Source organism: Neoarius graeffei, chromosome 6 (genome assembly GCF_027579695.1).
Source record: "Neoarius graeffei isolate fNeoGra1 chromosome 6, fNeoGra1.pri, whole genome shotgun sequence".
Classification (NCBI taxonomy): domain Eukaryota; kingdom Metazoa; phylum Chordata; class Actinopteri; order Siluriformes; family Ariidae; genus Neoarius; species Neoarius graeffei.
Window position 1 is genome coordinate 724,791 of NC_083574.1, and position 18,431 is coordinate 743,221.

At 50.0% G+C, this 18,431-nt stretch overlaps 1 protein-coding gene across 7 annotated transcripts in view; it reads left to right on the forward strand.

Annotated features, from left to right (window-relative positions):
• Positions 1-18,431, forward strand: part of LOC132887650 (rho GTPase-activating protein 42-like) — a 118,945-nt gene that overhangs the window by 98,717 nt on the left and 1,797 nt on the right. For 5 of the 7 annotated variants that reach the window (XM_060923118.1, XM_060923115.1, XM_060923116.1 and 2 more), the window contains 2 exons: positions 4,923-4,979; positions 5,155-5,234. The exons of 1 other annotated variant lie outside the window; for it this stretch is intronic. In XM_060923118.1, coding sequence (XP_060779101.1) covers positions 4,923-4,979; positions 5,155-5,234 — 137 coding nt within the window. The remainder of the gene's footprint in view (positions 1-4,922; positions 4,980-5,154; positions 5,235-18,431) is intronic. One more of the 7 variants, XM_060923117.1, reaches the window with a different exon arrangement.

Here is an 18,431-nt window from a genome sequence, read left to right on the forward strand (position 1 = left end):
ACTGGGGAAGACACACAAACACATTAATCAACCTCAGATGCAGTGATTCTGCCACTTACCTTCCCCGACTCCGCCCTCCGGTCACAGACCGACGCTTGGCCACGCCCCCGCTGCCACATATCCCCACCGCCCGACTCAGGTCGGGCGGCCGTCCGGCCTGCAGCCGACTCCCCCCCCCGATGGGAGAGGAAGTCCGCTATAGCCATCTGCGCCCCCGGCCTGTGGATCACCTTGAAGTTGAAGGGTTGGCGTGCCAGATACCAACGGGTGATCCGCACGTTGGCATCCTTCATGCGGTGGAGCCACTGGAGGGGCGCGTGGTCCGAACAGAGGGTGAAAGGGCGTCCCAGCAGGTAGTAACGGAGGGCGAGGACCGCCCACTTGATCGCTAGGCACTCCTTTTCAATGGTGCTGTAGCGCCCCTCCTGCACCGACAGCTTCCTACTGATATACAACACTGGGCGGTCCTCCCCCTCCACCTCCTGGGACAAAACAGCCCCCAGCCCTCTGTCCGACGCATCCATCTGTAACATAAAGGGGAGAGAAAAGTCAGGGGAGTGTAACAGTGGCCCCCCACACAGTGCAGCCTTTACCTCAGAAAAAGCCCACTGGCATTGCTCCGTCCACTGAATCGGACCTGGTGCCCCCTTCTTAGTCAGATCAGTCAGCAGGCTGGTGACGTCCGAATAGTTAGGTATAAACCTACGATAATAGCCAGCCAGCCCCAAGAACTGTCTCACCCCCTTTTTGGTCTTGGGCCTCGGGCAAGCCGCAATTGCCGCTGTCTTGTTAATTTGGGGATGCACCTACCCGTTGCCCAAGTGGAAGCCCAGATACCGTACTTCCACCCGCCCAATCGCACACTTCTTCGGGTTGGCTGTGAGATCCGCTCGCCTCAGCGACCTAAGGATGGCCCTCAGATGTTGGAGATGCCTCGTCCAGTCATTACTATAGATAATGATATCGTCGAGGTAGGCGGCCGCATAGGTTGCGTGGGGGCGGAGGACCCTATCCATCAGCCGCTGAAACGTAGCGGGCGCCCCAAACAGCCCAAAAGGAAGTGTGACAAACTAGTGTAAGCCGAACGGTGTGGAAAAGGCCATTTTTTTCTCAGGATAATGGAGTCAAGGGGATCTGCCAATAACCCTTTGTTAAATCCAGTGTCGAGTAAAAGCGAGCCGTGCCTAGTTGATCGAGCAACTCATCAATATGAGGCATTGGATGCGCGTCGAATTTAGACACTGTGTTGACTTTCCTATAGTCTACACAGAACCGGACCGACCCGTCGGCCTTGGGTACCAAGACCACTGGGCTGCTCCAGTCACTGTGGGACCCCTCGACGATGCCCATTTCGAGCACGGCCTCGGGTTCTTCCCGAACCACTTTTTTCTTGTGTTCGGGTAGCCTGTAAGGGCGGCTACACACTACCACTCCCAGGGGCGTCTCGATGTGGTGCTCTATGAGGTTGGTGCGGCTGGGCAGGGGCGAGAATACGTCCGAAAACTCGGTCTGCAACTGGGCAACCTCCACGAGTTGGGTCAGGGAGAGGTGGTCTCCACAGGGGACTGGAGAGGTACGTGATGCCAGTGTTCCCTTTTGAACCTCCGGCCCCAGCTCCGCCTTCTCCGGAACCACCGACACCAACTCCACAGGGACCTCCTCGTTCCAGAGTTTGAGCAGATTGCGGTGGTAAATCTGTAGCGCTCCACCCCTGTCCATTCGCCTCACCTCATAGTCAATGTCCCCGACTCACCGTGTGACCTCAAAGGGTCCTTGCCACTTGGCGACTAATTTGGAGCTCGATGTGGGCAACAGTACGAGTACTTTATCTCCCGGTGCGAACTCCCTGAGGCGCGTACCCTTGTCGTACAGACGGGTTTGTCGTTCTTGAGCCTGCCGCAAATTCTCCTGGGTTAGGTGTGTGAGTGTGTGGAGTTTTGCGCGCAGGTCAATAACGTATTGGATTTCATTTTTACTTGGTGAAGGTCCGTCCTCCCAATTTTCCTGCAGCACATCTAGAATGCTGCGCAGCTTACGCCCGTATAACAATTCAAACGGGGAGAACCCCGTGGAGGCTTGGGGGACCTCTCGCACTGAAAACAACAAGGGTTTGAGCCACTTTTCCCAATTACTGTACGTGCATCCTCACTTAGAAATTTTTTAATTATATTCTTGAGGGTGTGATTGAACCGTTCAACTAAACCGTCCGTTTGTGGGTGATACACGCTGGTGTGGATCGGCTTAATACCCAACAACCTATACAGATCATTTAGTGTACGTGACATAAACGCGGTGCCTTGGTCAGTCAGAATCTCTTTCAGGATTCCAACTCGGGAGATAACGCGGACGAGCGCCTCCGCAATACTGCGTGCTGAGATATTGCGAAGAGGCACTGCTTCCGGGTATCGCTTTGCATAGTCCACCAGAACTAATATAAAGCAGTACCCTCATGCTGACCGATCTAATGGCCCGACAAGATCCATCCCAATTCTTTCGAACGGGGTCTCGATTAAATAGTGGGTCCTGCCTTATTAAACTACGGCAGGACCCACTCTTCACTAGGTGACTCATTAATTCCCCAAATCCCGGCCAATCCGTCCCCAAAATTATTGAGTGGGTAAGGCGAGAATTAACCGCTGCCTTCACTATAAATTTTTCCCCTCGAAAAAAAATGTGGACCGACACTAAAGGGTAGTTGTGAACATCCCCGTGCACACACAACACCTTCACCAATTGTGCTCTTCCCAATGCCTCGTCTTGCACCAGGTTTTGGTGGATTGAGGTCTGATTACAACCAGAATCCACCAACGCCTGATGTGTATCCCCTTGGATACTCACCGGTATGCGATACGCTCTGGCCCGATTGAAGGCGGCTCCTGGTGCGTCGGGGATTCGAACCACCGTGCCCACCTCCATTACCGAGCACTGCTGTTGAAGGTGGCCCGGCTCCCTGCAGCGCCAGCAAACCGGCCCGGGCTTCCTCTCTGCACTAGTGCTCTGGGGCTCACTCACCTGAGGGGGGGGGGGGGAGAGACAGACACAGAAGAGAGAAACGGGAGGGCACCGTGGGTGCGGCGGGCCGGCTGGGGTGGGGCCGGCCCCCGCCTCTGCGGTGGGGGAATGGGGCGAGGATGAGACACAGGAGGAGAGGGGGAGAGAGGAGAGGGGAGAAGAGGTGGTCTGCTGTCCTGCCGTCGGGACAGCCACCAAATGGTCCTCCGCCAGCTCGATTGCCTGATCCAGCGATGCCGGGCGGTGGCACTGGACCCACTCTGCAGCTCCGGCTGGTAGACGCACGATGAACTGCTCCAGCGCCACCTGGTTGATGATCCCCTTGGCGTCGCAGTTGTCGGCTCTCAACCACCACCTGCAGGCGTCCCGGAGTTGCTGGCCAAACGCGAACAGCCGGCCGACTTCCTCCAAGCGCAAAGCGCGGAAGCGCTGCCACTGTTGTTGCTCGGGGGTGCGCCCCACATGCTGGAGGATGGCCCGGCGAAGGTCCGCGTAGGCCAGCCGGTGGTCGGCGGGGAGCTGTAGCGTGGCCAGCTGTGTCTCTCCCGTTAGCAGGGGGAGGAGGCACGCCGCACACTGTTCCACCGGCCACCCCGAGGTCTCTGCTACCTGCTCAAAGAGCATGAGGAGGGCCTCGGGGTCGTCCTGCGGGCCCATCTTCGTCAGGGTGAAGGGGGACGGCCCCGCGGCGGGGGACCCCACCGACGCGAAGAGGTGCCGGAACGGCTGTCGCTCTTCCTGCTGAGCCAGCACCAGGACCTTGAATCGCTGTTCTTGTTCCTTCCGGAGGGCGACTAGTGCCTGGTGCTGGCTTTGCTGGGCCGTGGCGAGGGCGTGGACCAGCTCGGCAAAAGGGGAGGACTCCATGGGGCTGTTCTGCTTCGGCGCTCCAATTCCCGGCTTTCGGCAACACTGTAGCGGTTCGTATGGGTGGGTGGAGCACAGAAGGACGGCAGGCAAGAACTGAGTTCACAAAACCCGTTTATTATAGCTTTTCAGCCTTACTATACACACACACACACACACACACACACACACACACACACACTCCAGTCGTCTTTTTGGGGAGAGAACCCTCTGTGCTCTCACTCTCTTCCTTAAATCGGGCGCCGTCACTGGGGAAGACACACAAACACATTAATCAACCTCAGGTGCAGTGATTCTGCCACTTACCTTCCCCGACTCCGCCCTCCGGTCACAGACCGACGCTTGGCCACGCCCCCGCTGCCACACAGGATAATAAATTAGCATAAAAGCCATTGTAACGGATCGCTGATGTGTTTATTAGCGCTGAGTTTCTATGATTCACCTCGTTCCTGTATATACTCAATCAATCCACACACACACACACACACACACACATAAACATCTGTTCCAGCTTCACCTCTTACTGTCACACAGCGCTCACACTGGAGACTCCTTCCAGAGACAGTATACACACACACACACACACACACACACACACACACACACACACACACACACCCCTGTGATTGAGCCGTTACTATAGAAAACATAACGTATCAGAACAAGAGCATTAATTATAAATAAACCTGCACTACAGTCAGAGCTGTATAGAAAACTAATCAACACCTTTGACCAATCAGAGCCCAGAACTCAGCAGCAGCAGTTCTGTGGTTTAATATTAATTAAAGACGTCTCATGTTTCCAATACAGAAGGATCAGCTGCTTATCGTGGGCTTTGATCAGCACGTCATGTATTTTTGTGCCTTTGCGTCTCCTTCCTGTAAATGGTGTCGTCTCCAGTCTCCCGTAAACACACTACAGTATCGACAGATGTCACGCTTACAGAAGCGCGCGTTTTAGAGTTTAAATTGTGATGTTTGAAATAAATCCTGTGTTTATAATGTTGTAATTAATGACAGATTGTGTGTTAATGTGTTTATCAGAGTGGCAGTGAGAGCACTGATGTTTGAAAGTCCCTCACTGTCGACACAAACCGGGCGGTACGACTTTACGATTTTATTACAAAATTAATAAAAAATGTAGTGTTTTTTATAAAGCAAACGATTTTCAGATAAATGAAAAGATCAAGTGGATGATTTTCAGCATGAGGTTGTGGGCTCAGTGCTGCTGTGGTGCCTCTTTAAATAAAACTCTATCTGGTTCTGTTCCTCACAGAGACGCCAAGGCGATTTACTCGTGTGAGGCAGAGCATAGCAATGAGCTGAGTTTCCCCCAGGGGGCGCACTTCTCAAACGGTGAGTCAACAATGACATCAGCACCAGCAGCACACCCTGTAGATTATATTCCTGTAGATTTTATTCCTGTAGATTATATTGTATATTGTTTGTAATTCTGTCCACCAAATGGATTTAGACTCCGTGTTTTAACGCTGTATTCGACTCAGAAGTCTGAAGTCAGAATGATGTAATTATGGACCGTGGTGTATTCACGCTGGGAAGTGGGGAAAAAACATGGACCTCCATAAAAGTGTGTGTTTTGTTGGCAGAACAATGACCAGGTAACTTTAGTGATCATGATCCATCGGCACAGTGAGCTGTAGGGTTACAGACGTTATAGATTTAACCAGAGAAAGTGTTTCTGTTGACTGACTGAAAGTGAACACTGCACCACTATAAACTCATATCGGCTTCTCTTTACTGCTGCTGGTCGTTTCGGTCCGACGTCCTGTGCTGAGTGACGGATCATGAGCGAGCCGGGTGTGCGTGGGCGGGTGTGCGCGGGCGAGTGTGTGCGGGCGGGTGTGTATGAGCAGATTCCAGATCAGCGTTAGTGCCTGATGTTCTGCGAATACGGATCACTGTGAACTTCTTCAAAACAGCGAGTGTGTGATGGTGAAGGAGGAAAACACGGAGCCTGAAAACATCAGCAGGAGCTACAACTTAAGAATCTTTACATCACACAGAATATATTCCTGCACATACTGATGTGATGTGTCTCTCATTTTCATGGAAACAGCATTCCAGTGATCCACATGTAGAGTTTGTCGAATATCCGACTGAACTTCCAGATCAACTCTGTTCCCATATTTGGATTCATGAGTATTTGATTTCTCGACTTTGTGGTGAAGCGGGAGAAACGATTAAAAACGAGTCCGTATTAGAAAAGTGAATGTAATATCCAGTACAGGAGGTGTACACTATCAACTCTATGCAGTGTGTTGTAAAGAAAGTTATAATGAATTTCATTTTGTCTTTTTTCTTCTTCTCCAAGTCACATAAATCTAAATGTCGGAGAACGTCACACTCGACGCAGTTTGACTTTGTTCAAACATACCGTCTCTGTACAGACAAACCTGCATGCTGTTGTTCTGGACTCCTTTGAGCTTCTGGGATTTTGTACTTGGTTGTATTTTCTCCAAAATAACTTGGCGAGGCACCAAAGTATGTGTGCAGGTCACCATAACCTTGTGCTGGAAAACTCCATCACATCTCTGCTTCTCCTCTGCCAACACATCTCCGCAAACGAACACCAGCACCGAGAGAGAGAGAGAGAGAGAGAGCCGCAGGCTGCTGGGAGTGCTGGAGGTGAACATTAACTCTAACATGAGGAGAGTGTGTTGTGCCTAAGTGAGATCAGAGTCCTGCAGATGCAGGAGGAGGTGACTGTGGTGTTTGAGGTCTGTTTGGATTAGTGTGAATGCAGTGTGAGTCAGATTTTGTGATTAAATTCCTTTTGAAAGCTTTATGGGTATAATTTGAAGAGAACGTAGTGCTCCAGCTTTCTTTTTCTTCCCACATTAACTCTCATTGTGTCTGTGCACGAGAGCTTGGTTCCTTTCTCTTCAGCTCAGGATGATCATGTTCCTGTTCTGAAAGAACGCTCCAGGACATGGTGATACATTTAGGATCAGCGTCCAAATGTTTGTCACAGTTTAGTAAAACCTGATTGGTTCAGCTCACACACAACCAGTTTCACTGGTTTCCTCTTCCACTGCTGTCAGAAATACATCTTGTACATTTTAAAAAAAAATTAATTGGTAATAATTATAGAATCTTTATTACAACACCAACTCATAAAAAGTCGGGACAGTGCATTAAATTAAAACTGAAAACAGTGATTTGTAAATAATCTTTGACCCGTATTACACTCAGAACAACACAACAGCACAGTATTTAATCTTTTATTTCGTTAATTTTCTTTCAAAAGAAACACTGATTTCAATTTTAATACAGTACATTTCAAAAAGTTGTGACAGTAAATCATTTCCCACTTTATAATGTTTATAATATTGCCGTTCCTTCTCCCGACACGTAAAGCTGTTTATGGACTGAAGACTCCAAGTGCTGAAGTGTCTCAGGTGTTATTTTTGTCCCGTTCTTCCTGTAAACAGGTCTGAAGGTGTGTGTAAGAATCGTTGAAGGCGGGTGGAGCACAGAAGCACGGCAGGCCAGAACTGAGTTCTCAAACTCTTTTTATTTTAGCTTTTCAGCTCTTTATTCTACACTCTCCCAGTCACGCGCGCGCACACACACACACACACACACACACACACACACACACACACACACACAAGCATTCTGGTTGGGGAGAGCTCCCTTCCTCTGCTCTCCCTCTCCTCTTATAGGGCGCGGTCACTGGGGAAGACACACAAACACAGGTTACTTCCCGTCAGGTGCAGTGATTCTGCCACTTGCCTTCCCTGACTCCGCCCTCCATTCACAGACTGACGCTTGACCACGCCCCGCTGCCACAGTGTGAAACAGTTCGGGTCGTCACTGTCATATTTTTCATTTCTAAATTCTCCACACATTCTCTGTTGGGGACAGAGGGGACACACCCTCTTCTTCCACAGCCACGCCTTTGTAATGTGAGCAGAATGTGGGTTTGCAGCACCTTGTTGAAATCTCCCTGGAAAAGACGTCGTCTTGAAGGCAGCAGATGTTGCTCCAAAATCTCAGTGGACTTTTCTGCATTAATGCTCCATCACAGAAGTGTAAGTTAACTTTGCCAAGGGCACTGACCCAACGCTATCCCATGACACACCCTGGCTTTGGGACTTGTTCCTGCTAACAGTCTGGATGGTGATGACCTTTTCCTCTTTGGTCCGGAGCACACAGTGTCCATTTCTTCAAAAAAAAACACCTGGAATACTGATTTGTCTGACCACAATATCCGTTCCCACTGTGTGATGGTCCATCCCAGACCGACACTTGACCACGCCTCTGCTGCCACATACCCCCACCGCCCGACTCAGGCCGGGGAGCTGTCCAGCCTGCAGCTGACTCCCCCCCCCCCCCCCCCCCCCCCGACGGGAGAGGAAATCCGCCACGACCATCTGCGCTCCCGGCCTGTGGACCACCTTGAACTTAAACGGCTGGAGTGCCAGATACCAATGGGTGAGCCGCGCATTGGCATCCTTCATGCGGTGGAGCCACTGCAGGGGCGCGTGGTCCAAACAGAGGGTGAAAGGGTGCCCCAGCAGGTAGTCGTGGAGGGCAAGGACCACCCACTTGATGGCAAGGCATTCCTTTTCTATGGTTTTGTATCGGCCCTCGCGCACCGACAGCTTCCGGCTGATGTACAGCACTGGACGGTCCTCCCTCTCCACCTCCTGGGACAGAACAGCCCCCAGCCCCCTGTCCGACGCGTCCATCTGCAAAACAAAGGGGAGAGAAAAGTCAGGGGAGTGTAACAGTGGCCCCCCACACAGTGCAGCCTTTACCTCAGAGAAAGCCCGCTGGCATTGCTCTGTCCACTGGACCGGATCTGGTGCCCCCTTTTTAGTGAGATCAGTCAGCGGGCTGGTGACGTCCGAATAATTAGGAATAAACCTACTATAGTAGCCAGCCAGCCCCAGGAACTGTCTCACCCCCTTTTTGGTCTTGGGCCTCGGGCAGGCCGCAATCGCTGCTGTCTTATTGATTTGGGGACGCACCTGCCCATTGCCCAAGTGGAAGCCCAGATACCGTACTTCCACCCGCCCAATCGCAGACTTCTTCAGGTTGGCTATGAGACCCGCTCGCCTCAGTGACCTATGGACATCCCTTAGGTGGCTTAAGTGCCGCGGCCAGTCATTACTATAAGTAATGATGTCGTCCAAGTATGCAGCCGCGTAGGTGGCGTGGAGGCAGAGGACCCTATCCATAAGCCGCTGGAAAGTAGCGGGTGCCCCAAACAGCCCAAATGGAAGTGTGACGAACTGGTGTAAGCCAAACGGTGTGGAAAAGGCAGTTTTCTCTCGGGATAGCGGAGTCAAGGGGACCTGCCAATATCCCTTTGTCAAATCCAGTGTTGAATAAAAATGAGCCGTGCCTAGTCGATTGAGCAACTCGTCAATACGAGGCATTGGGTACGCATCGAACTTAGACACCGCGTTGACTTTTCTATAGTCCGCACAGAACCGGACCGACCTGTCGGTCTTGGGAACCAAGACCACCGGGCTGCTGCAGTCACTGTGGGACTCCTCGACGATGCCCATTTCGAGCATGGCCTCAAGTTCTTCCTGAACCACCTTTTTTTTGTGTTCGGGCAGTCTGTAAGGGTGGCTGCACACTACTACCCCCAGGGGCGTCTCAATGTGGTGTTCTATGAGGTGGGTGCGGCCGGGCAGGGGCGAGAACATGTCAAAAAATTCTGTCTGCAACTGGGCGACCTCCGTGAGTTGGGTCGGGGAGAGGTGGTCTCCACAGGGGACCGGAGCGGTGGGCGATGTCAATTTTCCTTTGTGAACCTCCAGCCCCAGCTCCGCCTTCTCTGGAACCACCGACACCAACGCCACGGGGACCGCCTCGTTCCAAAGTTTTAACAGGTTGAGGTGGTAAATCTGTAACGCCCCACCCCTGTCCGTTCGCCTCACTTCATAGTCGACGTCCCTGACTCACCGTGTGACCTCAAAGGGTCCTTGCCACCTAGCGATCAATTTGGAGCTCAACGTGGGCAACAACACGAGTACTTTATCTCCCGGTCTGAATTCCCTAAGGCACGTGCCCCTGTCGTACAGACGGACTTGACGTTCTTGGGCCTGCCGCAAATTCTCCAGGGTTAGGTGCGTGAGTGTGTGGAGTTTGGCGCGCAGGTCAATAACGTATTGAATTTCATTTTTGCTTGTTGAAGGTCCCTTCTTCCAATTTTCACACAGCGCATCTAGAATGCCACGCGGCTTACGCCTGTATAATAATTCGAACGGGGACAACCCCGTGGAGGCTTGTGGGACCTTTCACACTGTGAATAACAGGGGCTCGAGCCATTTATCCCAGTTGCGTGCGTCTTCGCTTACAAATTTCCAAATTATGTTCTTGAGGGTGCGATTGAACCGTTCAACTAAGCCATCCATTTGTGGGTGATAAACGCTGGTGCGGATCGGCTTAATTCCCAGTAACTCATACAGTTTGCGCAGTGTGCGTGACATAAACGTAGTGCCTTGATCAGTCAGAGTCTCCTTGGGGATTCCAACTCAGGAGATGACGCGGAAGAGTGCTTCTGCAATACTCCGTGCTGAGATATTGCGAAGAGGCACTGCTTCTGGATATCGCGTTGCATAGTCCACCAGGACTAAAATAAAGTGATATCCTCGTGTTGACCGATCTAATGGCCCGACGAGATCCATCCCAATTCTTTCGAACGGGGTCTCGATTAATGGCAGAGGGCGCAAAGGTGCTTTTGGAATGGCCGCGGGATTACTAACTGCCATTCGCAGCATGCCGTACACCACCTACGGACATCGCCGCAAATCCCTGGCCAATAGAACCGGCCATTATTCAGGCTAGTGTCTTATCCTGCCCCAAGTGTCCGGCCATGGGATTAAAGTGAGCCGCCTGGAATATAAATTCCCGGCAGCTCTTTGGGATTAAAAGCTGTTATTTGTTCCTTACTCTGAGTGTCCTGCATCACTCGGTATAATCTATCCTTAATAATGGAAAAATAGGGGAAGGATGGTGTGGAATTTGGCTGGAGAGTTTGACCATCGATTACTCTCACTTGGTCAAATGCATGCCGCAGAGTCTCATCTCACGACTGTTCTAACGGGAAATCCGTGAAGGAATCCCCGAGAGAGGGAGAAGGAGCATGCTGCTCCTTACTCTGACGCAGTGATGACATAGATGGCTCTGTGACAGCTGCTCCCGCCAGTGCCACACCGGGATCTCCCCCTGCTGAACTATGGCAGGCCCCACTCTTCACTAAATGCGTCATTAATTCCCGAAATCCCGGTCAGTCAGTCCCCAAAATTATAGAGTGGGTAAGGCGAGGATTAACCGCCGCCTTTACTCTAAATTTTTCCCCTCGAAATAGAATGTGGACCGACACTAAAGGGTAGTTGTGAACATCCCCATGCACACACAACACTTTCACCAATTGTGCTCTCCCCAATGCCTCGTCTTGCACCAGGCTTTGGTGGATTGAGGTCTGATTACAGCCGGAGTCCACCAAAGTCTGATACGTACCCCCTTGGATACTCATCGCTATGCGATACGACCAGGTGGTCTCTGGTGCGTCGGGGATTCGGACCACCGCGCCCACCTCCATCACTGAGCACTGATGCTGGAGGTGCCCCGGCTCCCTGCAGCGCCAGCATACCGGCCCAGGCTGTCCCTCTGCACCGGTGTTTCGGAGCTCACTCACCTGAGGGGGGGAAGACACAGACACAGAAATAGGAAACGGTAGAGCAATGTGGGTGCGGCGGGCCGGCTGGGGTGGAGCTGGCCCCCGCCTCCGTGGTGGGGGAATGGGGCGAGGATGAGGAACAGAAGGAGAGAGACAGAAAGAAGGGGAGAAGAGGAGACACGCTGTCCTGCCGTCGGAACAGCTGCCATATGGTCATCCGCCAGCACAATGGCCTGATCCAGTGACGCAGGGCGATGGCACTGGACCCACTCCGCTGTTCCTTCCGGAAGTCGGGCGATGAATTGTTCCAGCACCACCAGATCGATGATTCCGTCAGCGTCACGGTTGTTGGCCCTCGGCCACCGCCGGCAGGTGTCCCGGGGTTGCTGGCCAAATGCGAACGGCCGGCCGACCTCTTCCAGGCGCAGCGCGCGGAAGCGCTGCTGTTGCTGCTCTGGGGTGCGCCCCACGCATTGGAGGACGGCCCTGCAGAGGTCGGCGTAGACCAGCTGGCTGTTGGTGGGGAGCTGTAGCGCAGCCAGCTGTGCCTCGCCCGTTAACAGGGGGAGGAGGCTCGCCGCGCGCTGTTCTACCGGCCAACCCCACGCCTCTGCTACCTGCTCAAAAAGAGCGAGGAAGGCTTTGGGGTCGTCCTGCGGACCCATCTTCTTTAGGGTGAGGTGGGGAGGGTCCGTGGCTGTGGTGATGGTGGACCCTGCCAACACGAGGAGGTGCCGGAATGCCTGGCGATCTTCCTGCTGCACCAGCACCAGGGCTTCAAACCGTTGTTCCTGCTCCTTCCGGAGGGCGATCAGCGCCTGGTGCTGGCTCTGTTGGGCCATGGCGAGGGCATGGACCAGGTCCTTGAAGGGGGAGGACTCCATGGGGCTGTTCTCTTCTGTACTCTGTCCTGGGTTTCGGCACCACTGTAAGAATCGTTGAAGGTGGGTGGAGCACAGAAGCACGGCAGGCCAGAACTGAGTTTTCAGACTCTTTATTTTAGCTTTTCAGCTCTTTACTCTACACTCTCCCAGTCACGCACACACACACACAAGCATTCTGGTTGGGAGAGAGCTCCCTTCCTCTGCTCTCCCTTCCTCTGCTCTCCCTTCCTCTGCTCTCCCTTCCTCTGCTCTCCCTCTCCTCTTATAGGGCGCGGTCACTAGGGAAGACACACAAACACAGGTTAATTCCCGTCAGGTGCAGTGATTCTGCCACTTACCTTCCCTGACTCCGCCCTCCATTCACAGACCGACGCTTGATCACATCCCCGCTGCCACAGTGTGAAACAGTTCGGGGTCGTAACTGTCATATTTTTCATTTCTAAATTCTCCACAGGGCAGCACGGTGGTGTAGTGGTTAGCGCTGTCGCCTCACAGCAAGATGGTCCGGGTTCGGGGTGGCCGGCGAGGGCCTTTCTGTGCGGAGTTTGCATGTTCTCCCCGTGTCCGCGTGGGTTTCCTCCGGGTGCTCCGGTTTCCCCCACAGTCCAAAGACATGCAGGTTAGGTTAACTGGTGACTCTAAATTGAGCGTAGGTGTGAATGTGAGTGTGAATGGTTGTCTGTGTCTATGTGTCAGCCCTGTGATGACCCGGCGACTTGTCCAGGGTGTACCCCGCCTTTCGCCCGTAGTCAGCTGGGATAGGCTCCAGCTTGCCTGCGTCCCTGTAGATGGATAAAGCGGCTAGAGATAATGAGATGAGATGAGATGAGAAATTCTCCACACATTCTCTATTGGGGACAGAGGGGACACACCCTCTTCTTCCACAGCCACGCCTTTGTAATGTGAGCAGAATGTGGTTTTGCGTCATCTTGTTGAAATCTCCCTGGAAAAGACGTCGTCTTGAAGGCAGCAGATGTTGCTCCAAAATCTCAGTGGACTTTTCTGCATTAACGTTCTATCACAGAAGTATAAGTTACCTTTGCCAAGGGCACTGACCCAACGCCATACCATGACACACCCTGGCTTTGGGACTTGTTCCTGCTAACAGTCTGGATGGTGATGGCCTTTTCCTCTTTGGTCTGGAGCACACAGTGTCCATTTCTTCAAAAAAAAACACCTGGAATACTGATTTGTCTGACCACAATACCCGTTCCCACTGTGTGATGGTCCATCCCAAACGCCTCCAAGCCCAGAGAAGTCGATGGCGCTTCTGGACACAGTTAACATAAGGCTTCCTTTTTACACAGTGAAGTTTTAACTGGTGTTTGTGGATGTAATTCCATATTGTAGCTTGATAAAGGTTCTCCAGAGTAATCCCAAGCCCATGTGGTTCTATCAGCTGTAGATGAATGTCAGTTCTTGATGCCGTCTTAGGGATCGGAGATCACGGGGGTTCAGATTAGGCTTGAGCCCTTTACACACCGAAATTCCTCCAGATTCCTTGAATGGTTTAATGATATTCTGCACCATAGAGGGTGAAGTATCCAAATTCCTTCCTATCTTTCTCTGAGGAACATTGTTAGGCCATACGGAGTAACATGTAACTCACAAGCCCATTCCAACCCCCTTGGGTTGAAGAGAACGCCTTGGTTTAAAATGTGCTGTTTGATGAAGATTTAAATGCTGAAAAGTTCTCCACAAAACCAATTGTCAAATTTGAGTAAATTGTGATCAAATTCAGGTCTAAATATTCCACCGCACTGAACATTGTTTACCATTGTGAGCCAGAGAACGCATTAATACACTTGGGCACAGGCACCATGTGACAGAATTCTACTTGTATGTCAAAGGTCGATCAACTGACTAAACAAAATGGCGTCACCAACAATACTGTGGACCGGAGATTCTCCGATAAATCCAAAGTTTTGTGCACTTGAGTTCTGTTACAGATGAGAAAGGACAAACTGTTACTGATGCACAAAAATTGTGGAATGTTCAAAAAAAGTGGATTAGTTCGCAGAAGATGCCTGTTGCAACTTTTATGGGACAGAATTCCCTGAGGATGCAGCTCTGGTAATTGACGCAATGGCTTATCTTCAGTCCATGCGAAATATTCCTGATGCCTTTGGAGAGCTTTCTGATGCTATACTCATGTTGTATTGCAAGAAGGAACAAGCTCTCTGGAGTAGATTTTGTGTGTGACACACATCCACTTGTGAGCATGAAGAATATAGAGAGGCGTGCTCGAGGAGATTCACATGTTGGAAAGATATACGACAAGGAACGGAAGATGCCATGCCAATGGAAAATGTTCCAGTTGGAACTTTGAGACGTGGAAATTGTGAAAGCCGACATGCTGCGTTGGTCTGATGATCATGGTGACTCATGGACCATTTTGCCATCTTTTAACTTGGAAACAAGACATCTGTGAGACAGCTGAGTGCAAAGATCTTTCCAGTGATCGTGAAGAGGCAGACACCAGACTTCTTCTGCATGCAGAGCCTGCTAGTACATCACACTCCAGCATCGTAATGTGGAGCCCAGATACATCATTGTCCTGAGCATTCTGGAAAACTTCAGTGGCCGTGTCTTCTTCACGTCTGGGAAGAACAGACCTCACTCAGATGCAAAGCAAGTTGGGTGCAGGCTTTTGTAAGTGTCTTGTTGAACTGCATGTCTTCACAGGATGTGACTCAACAAGTGCCTTTTATGGGAAGGGGAAGCACAGAGCACTGCAAGTTCTTCAAGATAACCCCAAGTCCGCAATGTGTTCACAAATCTAAGGAATCGGTATTGTGTTGATGACGACATCCTGAATTCACTGGATGAGTTTGTTTGCCTCCTGTATGGTCATAAAGCCCACAAAATAAATGATGTCTGAGATGAGAGTTTTTGCTCTTCTTCAGCAGGGGAACAAACAAAGCTTGCCCCCCCGTACAGATTCACTGACCCAACATTGCAAGCGGTGCAGTTCCCAGGCTGCAGTGCACATGAGGGCTTCACAACAGCAGATACTGACACCATCACACACTGGACGTGGTTGGGATTTGGACTAGGGAGAGCTGACCATTGTATGGACCCCCTAACCCCCTGATCACCGGCTCCAGAACCTCTTGTGCAATGTGTGAGCTGTAGCTACAGGACAGGAAATGTTCACAAGGTTGATGCTGTTGTTGAAATGCTAGCGTGCCGTGTACAGACCTGTGTGAATGTGTGGACTGTGAGAATTCCCAGGAGGATGAAGATAACAATCAGTGATGAAGATGATTATCCAGAAGGTGATGAAACGATGTAGAGCAGGTAGTGAACACGTACCTGTAGGTCCAGAGGACACAGTTGGATGGAAGGCTTGTTCATTGTGAGGATGTTCTTGTAAGAACAGATTTGAGCAGGAAAGCAGTTCATCTTGTCCAGTCACTTAATGAGTGACCAACATTGGTTCAGTGGACTTTAACGGGCGTTTATTTCCAAAAATGCAAATACGTTTTCAGTTATGACAAAACTAGTGCTGCAACCTGTGCATCATTGTTGAAAACTGAAAACTGGCAGAATCTGAAATTTGGCTTAAATATGGAGAAAATAAAATGTTATTATTTTCCTCCAGTGCTAGCTGATCAGTAACTCTATTATAAAGATTTTGATTGTAATTTTGTCATTTTTCTCTGTTCAGTGAATATTGAAGCATCTCAGAGGATTTGTTGTGCGACGTGAACTGAAGCATGACGTTAAATCACACAATTAACAATCTGACTAATTTGCAAATTTAACTGGATATGTTTTGGAGAACTTTTGGTGTAGTGTTTGAAATACATATGAGAAACTGTATATGTGTTCCAAACATAGACCCACAGGGGATGGAACAAAAATTCATTTTGTGGGTGCTTGTTGATTTACACTGTGTGGCCCGTGTTCCATTGTTCCTAATTTCCTCAAAGACTCAGCCTGTGTCCAAAATCACTCACTATGCAGTGGACTATACAGTGAGGTCACCATTTTGTAGTGCTGTCTGAATGTATAGTGAGAATTATTACACCGTACATAGTGCACTCATAGTATCCCACAATGCACCGTGAAAAGTAGTGTACAGTACAACCAATGGTCACAAACCAAGCAATATATCCCATCATGCATTGCAGTCGTGCTGAGAGAAATAAAAAGTGTTGGAGTGAACGGACGGAGGAAGAAACGCATTATAAACGGACATTCGAGTACAATTAAAAATAGTAAGAAAACAGGAAAAAAGCTAAAATAGAATAAGACAAATAAAGTACAGGCAGCACGGTGGTGTAGTGGTTAGCACTGTCGTCTCACAGCAAGAAGGTCTGGGTTCGAGCCCCGGGGCCGGTGAGGGCCTTTCTGTGTGGAGTTTGCATGTTCTCCCCGTGTCCGCGTGGGTTTCCTCCGGGTGCTCCGGTTTCCCCCACAGTCCAAAGACATGCAGGTTAGGTTAACTGGTGACTCTAAATTGAGCGTAGGTGTGAATGTGAGTGTGAATGGTTGTCTGTGTCTATGTGTCAGCCCTGTGATGACCTGGCGACTTGTCCAGGGTGAACCCCGCCTTTCACCTGTAGTCAGCTGGGATAGGATCCAGCTTGCACTGATAAAGCGGCTACAGATAATGAGATGAGATGAGATGAGATGAGATGAGATGAGATGAGACAAATAAAATACAAGAATAAAAGTTCCAGTGCAGAGTGAGGAATTAATCAAAAGCCTCAAATGTGGTTGAATAAAAGGCAGCGGCATAGAAATTCGGCCTTGGTTTAAAAGAACTGAAAGCTGCAGCAGACACAAAGTACTCTGTATTGATTAATGTTGGAAATGCGCTCAGTGTAATATGGATTTATCATAAAAACACACGCATGTATTTATTATTTTTAAACCCACCAGCCGACTGATCCGGCACGTTTTAATTGTGCGACAGTAATGATGTAAATAACGGTACGGCGGAGTAGTGTCCCAAAGTGGTTTTTTTGTTTTTTTCTTTTTTCTTTTACCAATGAGCTCACTACATAGTCCTCTCTATAGAATGCCCTAGATAGTGAGTAGGGAGTAGTGAATGAGTGAGTGATTTCAGACGCAGACTCGGCCTTTCCTGGAGACTGATTTTGTCCCAAATCATGATTACAGTCACCTGTTTCACATCACATCATTCTTTAAGTGTTTTACCTCATTACTCGGCCTAAATTGCCCCGCCCCATCTTCTTTTGGAATGTGTCGCAGGACTGAAACGCAGGAATGGATGGATAGTAACAAATGACATAAAGTTGACCAACAAAACATGAAATATCTCATATTTATCTTCATGACATAAATCTCTATCTGTGACTCGTGAGGAAATCGATGAATTGTTCTGATAAATTTGGGGACTTTTTGTTTGTGAATGTATTGATATAATAAAAAGAAAATCACGCGCTGGCTTGAAGATATGAAGTTTATCTTCTCGTGTTGAAAAACACATTTTTCATACAAAATACATCACGGATCTGAGGGACATAATCCCCGATATTTCACTCCGATGACATCACTCCCAGTCTTTTCCAGGTGACTAGACGCGCGTTGTCAAAATGGTGAACTGGTTCAAAATTAAAATTCTTTTCATTAACTTGTGCGTTTTTTGGTGGATGTGTCGATGTAATATAAAGAACATTACACAGTGGGGTGAAGAAATGAAGTTTATTTTCTCGTGTTGAAAATATTTTCACTCGTTCACTTCACTCACTTGTGATATACACACTCGCCACTCAGAGATACACTTCACATCTTCCTGCAACCATCCAATATTCTCCCTCTCTCTGTCTGTCTCTCTCTCTGTCTCTCCCTCGCTCTCTCTCTGTCTCTCCCTCTCTCTCACACTTTTATATATGTGTGTATATATATGGGTATGTGAAAGCCCAGGCCCGTCGTTCCCTCCTCAGTGAGCTCGTTTGTTCAGGGCTGCTGTGGGTCTCGGGCTTCAGTTATTCCGTTTAGTCTGCAGGATGGAAACATGACTGAGAATCAGAC